At 43.1% G+C, this 6,000-nt stretch overlaps 1 protein-coding gene across 5 annotated transcripts in view; it reads left to right on the top strand.

The window, feature by feature from the left end:
• The window catches only part of LOC121703996 (collagen alpha-2(VI) chain-like), a 10,112-nt gene extending 5,532 nt beyond the window's left edge, over positions 1-4,580 (top strand). For 2 of the 5 annotated variants that reach the window (XM_042084520.1, XM_042084518.1), the window contains 14 exons: positions 172-216; positions 879-941; positions 1,044-1,106; positions 1,726-1,890; positions 2,013-2,075; positions 2,307-2,369; positions 2,473-2,535; positions 2,841-2,904; positions 3,110-3,160; positions 3,350-3,448; positions 3,608-3,670; positions 4,134-4,166; positions 4,245-4,292; positions 4,439-4,580. In XM_042084520.1, the coding sequence (XP_041940454.1) occupies positions 172-216; positions 879-941; positions 1,044-1,106; positions 1,726-1,890; positions 2,013-2,075; positions 2,307-2,369; positions 2,473-2,535; positions 2,841-2,904; positions 3,110-3,114 (594 nt within the window). In that variant the 3' untranslated portion in view covers positions 3,115-3,160; positions 3,350-3,448; positions 3,608-3,670; ... (1 more) ...; positions 4,245-4,292; positions 4,439-4,580. Of the gene's footprint in view, positions 1-171; positions 217-878; positions 942-1,043; positions 1,107-1,725; positions 1,891-2,012; positions 2,076-2,306; positions 2,370-2,472; positions 2,536-2,840; positions 2,905-3,109; positions 3,161-3,349; positions 3,449-3,607; positions 3,671-4,133; positions 4,167-4,244; positions 4,293-4,438 lie in introns of those variants that run through there. The other 3 variants (XM_042084521.1, XM_042084519.1, XM_042084522.1) reach the window with 3 other exon arrangements.
• The last annotated feature ends 1,420 nt before the right edge of the window (positions 4,581-6,000 follow it).

Genomic DNA, 6,000 nt, shown 5'->3' with positions numbered 1-6,000 from the left:
GCTTCGTTTGGTTAAAATATAACGTACGTTTTTGCACAAAATCATCTGTTAATAAATGTAAACAGAAACACAAATAAACGCGAAATCCCTCACTCTGCCTTTAATTTGTTTAATTATGGATATTCTGGGTGAAACTCTCTGTCCTGACACAGCATTTTCTCCAATGCATAGGGTGGGATGGGAGACACTGGCTGGAAAGGAACAGATGGTCAGAAGGTAAGGCCTGAAGAGAAGCAAGCTTGGTGAAACACCAAAGGGCTGATCTACTATTTTGGGAAAGGATCTTTGTGTGTGAATGATTATCTGATATGCTAACCTCTACCACTGTTCGCTGTGAGAGATGCCATTGATGGTGGTTAGAAAGGTTCTCTCTTTACTGTAAAGCGCTTTGGGCTTGGAACCGAAGGGTTGCCGATTCAATCCCCGACTAGTAGGGACGGCTGAAGTGCCCTTGAGCAAGGCACCTAACCCCTCACTGATCCCCAAGCGCCGCTGTAGCAAGGCAGCTCACTGCGCCGGGATTAGTGTGTGCTTCACCTCACTGTGTGTTCACTAATTCACAGATGGGATAAATGCAGAGACCAAATTCCTTGTATACGCAAGTATACTTGGCCTAGAAACCTGATTTACATTTACATTTTGTTACATTTACATGATGCATATTTTGTCATCTGTACCTCTAAACGATACAGAAATGATCAATAGTAAGAAGGTGATGTGGTATTTCAGGGCAGGATTGGTCCAATGGGAGCACCCGGCTGTAAAGGGGACCCAGGAGTGGTGAAATAAAGTGCCATCATCTTAATGGGTGTCAAGGAACATAATAACTGTGTATGAGTCTGTGTACGTTTAACCATTATGTACTTTCACTCTGACAGGGCCCTTCTGGGAACCCTGGACCAGCAGGTGTTTGTTTGTCACAAGGAACCAAAGGAGACAGGGTGGGTCTAAAAGTGTTATTTTTTAAATCACCTGTCCTTTTCTGTATTAGGTATATCTCAGAATGTTAAAGTAATCCTGTTCTGTGATCTAGTCCTGTTTAGGGGGTTAATGGACATCCAGGCAGACCAGGCCCTCATGGGCCACAAGGAGATGTTGGACCAAAAGTACATCAGATCTCAGTCATGGCCTCTCATTCCATTATACTGTTCCATTTTAACTTAAAGACACCCTCAACAGTTTTTGGACCTTAACATAACCTTTCCAAAATCATTTTGATGGCACATAACCTCATAACATGACGAACGGCACTTCGGTCATTGTCTGAGCGGCCCTCTGTAGGTGATTATCGACCTAGCAACTGTCTAGTTTCGGGTAGGAAACCTTCCCCCCTCCAAAATCGAAACAGAAAAGAGCTACTATGCTATAGGTATTCGGAGATCTCTTTATTCAGACTGCTGTCGGTGCATTTCCTCTATAGTATTATTATATCGGAGTTCTGTTCATACTTTCTTGTAAAGACGCATATTTAGTTTATTTATTATTGCGCTTCTCAACTGTAGGGAGACCCCGAGAGCAAACCTTGTTAAGGGTGCCTTTAAAATACTATGTGCACATTCATATAATGGCTATAATGAGTTTTGGCTTTGACTACACCAAAACTAATATCAATACATGAAAACATCGGCATCATCAGAATAATGGTGATGATAATGATGGCCATGATAATGATAATGTAATGTAATAATGTGATGACGTAATATGTATTTCTACTCCCTGCACCAGGGAGATATGGGGGTACCAGGGAAAGTGCGCTGTCCAGGGATGAACGGGACAGAAGTGGGTGACTTAAATATTAAATTTGTATATTTTCTCTGTTGTTTTGCATGTTTCAAATGTTCTGTAACCTACAGCCATTTTTTTCAGGGAGACCCAGGAGTAAAGGGACAGGTAATCATCTGAATCATAATTCTACAAATATAAGACCACACCAACCAACGCAGCATTCCGTAACAGATCGTATTCAGCAAGTAACGCAACTGTGAAGTGTAAGAATTTGCTGTCTTATCCAGGGCACGCGGGTAGATGTTGGAATCAAAGGCACCAAAGGACATGTTGGATGGAAAGGAGAGAAGGTTTGGTCACAGATTCTGTAAACTCTGACGGGGCTAAGTCATACAAAGGTCCACATGCAATTTACAGTAATGTGCAAAAATGCATTAATCAGTATGTGTCACATTTGTTCACCTTGGTGGTGTGAGACCCTTCCTCTTTCAGGAAGTTGAGTACCAGCAGGTAAACAAAAACAAATACAGACTCATGGTTCCAGACAGAGGAAATGCTATGGCTTCTCTCACTGTGTTCAGGGGGATCACGGATCGGAGGGGTTTTGTGGATTTCCTGGAACACCAGGCACTGCAGGATGCAAAGTAAGAGTTTAAAGGAGAAATACGGTTTTCACATAGATGTCAGTTTCTCAAGGTCACAGAGTATTGTCGGTATGAAACACGTATCACGCCCCTCGATTTGCAGGGGCATTGTGGTCCTCCAGGTGTAAGAGGACCGCCAGGGGAAAGAGGGTTTCCTGGTGACAAGGTGAGTCTAAACCTGATGCATCATGGGAATTCACTTGAAAGTGTGGCGTTGATTCCTGTACATCACTCAAATTTTAAGGGTGAAGGTTGGGTGGGGCACTTAGTATCACCACACCCAAAGGATTGGGGTCAAATCAGCTGTGGAGGCCAAGAAGCCATTTGATTACTTCAGGTGCATTGAAGAGAGGGAAGCAATTTGATTGGCAGTTGAGCTCAAATTTTAGCATTTCACTAGAAACCATATTGTTCAACTATATGTTTAGACACAAATGAATGAATCTGAAATAGACTCTATTGTGTTTTTAGGGTTCTACTGGAGACCCTGGAGACAACGGTGCCCAAAGGGGACGTTGGAGCCCCAGGACCAAAGGTATAGCAACAGATAGAACAGTAGCACAAACACCTGTTGACATCACAGCCTACAGTACATACTGGCAGAGTGTTCTAGAACAGTTGCACACTTGTACCAGAGAGGGTTGAACCGGGTTAGTAATCAAGGATCTTTGCTTGTACAGTAACATTACAAAAAAAATAAGTTACATAAAGTTCTTTTGTCTTGCTACCACTTCCACCAGGGTGACCCGGGGAGAAACGGACTAAACATCCCAGGAAGAAAAGGTGAAAGGGTAAAACACTTTTTCTGCCAAGTTGCCAAGACTCCCATAGTGTACTACCTACCTTTCTTACAGAGTACAGCATTGCATTGATTCTTTGTGTTATTTTACAAATAATGTGAGGGTATGCCTTGCAGATGTGTGTGTGTGTTTTTTTTATTCATTTGTAAATGTGATTTGTGTGTTTGTCTGGTCACTCAGGGCTGCCAAGGAGGCAAAGGAGAGATGGGTCCAAAAGGTTCTAGAGGTGTCTGTGGGATGAGAGGGAATCTTGGAACCAAAGGACCGAAGGGAGATCCGGTGAGAGGCCTGTTTGGGGTTCTTCAGTTCTGTAATTACCAACAGCTAAACATATGATCTGCTAAGTGCTTTTTGTCAAGTTAAGTTTAATCATTTGAAATATCCCACGGTTGGCCCAAAGTTCCTGATCTTTACAAGTTTGCTTTCTCTCCTCATCAGGGTGAACCAGGACTACCGGGGGAACCTTGCGACAGAGGATTTTCTGGAGAACGTGGTTTCCCTGTAAGTATTGAGTATGTGTACCTGTAATACCTAGTTAACAGAAGCTTAGGAGGTTAGGAAGTTCCCAAATACGGTAATCTCACACCTGAACAGAGATGCACAGTAATGTCTTTGCAAAGACATGATATGTCAGCCTGGTACACTTTATTGAGGATTAGGTGAAAGACATGATATGTCAGCCTATGTAACAGCGTTGAAGTCATTTTGATGGTTAACCTACTTGTAATGAATGGCGCGCCTTCCCAGTTGTAGGCTACCGCTACCCATCTACGGAGAACCAGTCTTTCCCTGGGCTTTGAGTCCCTGATTTCTCTGGGCCTTGAGTCCCTGATTTCCCTGGGCCTTGAGTTCCTGATTTGTTTTAGCCCCTTATTCCAGATTTGGATACCATTTTACACCCTGGAGTTGACAGCATTGACATGTCGTTTGATTAACATTATTATTATTTTTCTTCGCTCCATAGGGGGACCGTGGTCCAGAAGGTCCTGGGTCCAATGTAAGTCATATTTTAAGACTGATTGGTAAAGTGGATTAGTACAGCACTAAAACTATAATTCTGTGTATGCTTCCCCAGGATTGTGACATCATGAGCTACATTAGAGAGACTTGTTTGGTTGTTGTGGTAAGTGGTTTAAAAACAAAGGCTGATCATCAATCATGGTACATCTAGTACATACAAACATACCTTTGATATATATCATTATTAGAATGGCTACAGGTGAACTGCTCAGGATATTGTTGATATTATCATTTCTGTTGTTTCGACAGACTGCAAGAAGGTGCTCTGGACATTGTGTTTGTGATTGACAGCTCAGAGAGTGTGGGGCTCACAAACTTCACCCTGGAGAAACACTTTGTCATCAACACCATCAGCAGGCTGGGCTCACTGGCACCGGACCCCAACTCAGGCAATGGTACACAACTCACACAAGCCATGATATGATTATGTACAGTTTGAGCCTGTTGGACAGGACATGGTATAGTTTATACTCAAATTATGATTCATGCTTTTGCAAGTTATGTCCTCAACAGTAGACCTACACTACTGTATAGGTGACTACAGAACCCTAGAGTATGGAACCTTTTGTCTCTTTTTTTACAGCATTAGGAGTTCTGGAACTATAAGCGCAAGAAGGAACCATGCATGGATAACAGCATAATTCAAATCCAACAGCACTTTATTCCTTTCCTCTTACCCTTCTAGGGATTCGAGTCGGCGTTGTGCAATTCAGCCACCTCGGAACCTTCGAGGCCATCCGTCTGGATGACCCCAACATCGACTCGCTGTGCACCCTCAAGAAGGCCATGAATGGCCTGCAATGGATCGCCGGCGGGACATGGATCCCATCTGCCCTGAAGTTCACCTACGACACCATCATACGCCAGGGGAGGAGGGCATGGGCCAGGGTGGCGGTAGTGGTCATCACCGACGGCCTCTACGACCAGAAGGATCACCCGCACTCTCACCTGTGGTCTCTCTGCACTGACCCCAGTGTAGATGTGTTGGCGCTGGGCCTGAGGGACAGTTTTAACGGCACGCTGTGTAATTACACCTTACAGAACATCACCTGCAGCCTTCCCCAGCGCATAATGACCTTCGCCCGCTACACAGACCTGTTGGCAGAGAGTTTCACCCAGGAGGTGGAGAGTGTGCTCTGCCCAGGTACACCACCAGCGCTAGTTTACATTAGGCTATGAAATGTACACTAAGTACACTTTCTTTTTTAAATTTGATAGCCATAATTAGCCATAAATTGCTATGCCAAAGTATGCATACTGTGTGTGTGTGAAATGTATAGGTCAGCTTTTACATGTCCCTCTTTTCTTGTACAGACCCTTTCATTGTCTGTCCTGATCTCCTATGTCAGTCAGGTAATATTCTTATTTATTTATGTATTAATATATTTATTTGTTAAACATTTAGCTCTATAGTCCTCCTAAATGTTCACATTACATCACATCCTCCTCCTATATGTGCACATTACATCACATCCTCCTCCTATATGTGCACATCACATCACATCCTCCTCCTATATGTGCACATCACATCACATCCTCCTATATGTATTCTCAGAACAGACATCCCTTATCATAATACTATCAGTACGCAGGAACTACATGATATGCACATTATGAAGTAGAGAAGAAACAGAGTGCCACTATTTATGTGTACTAAGCTATATCTAAATCTGAATAAAGATTTAGCTGAATCATAGACTACAATTTACCATGAACACAGGACATCCTGTATACTGAACTTTGATTCTGGTTAGGAACCGGCTTTATTGTATAAACCTGTCAGCTGCTGCACCCTAGAGGATAGTCTCAGC

This window comes from Alosa sapidissima, chromosome 2 (assembly GCF_018492685.1).
Source record: "Alosa sapidissima isolate fAloSap1 chromosome 2, fAloSap1.pri, whole genome shotgun sequence".
Classification (NCBI taxonomy): Eukaryota; Metazoa; Chordata; class Actinopteri; order Clupeiformes; family Clupeidae; genus Alosa; species Alosa sapidissima.
Note: the sequence above shows the minus strand (reverse complement) of the source record. Positions and strands in the feature narration are given on the sequence as shown.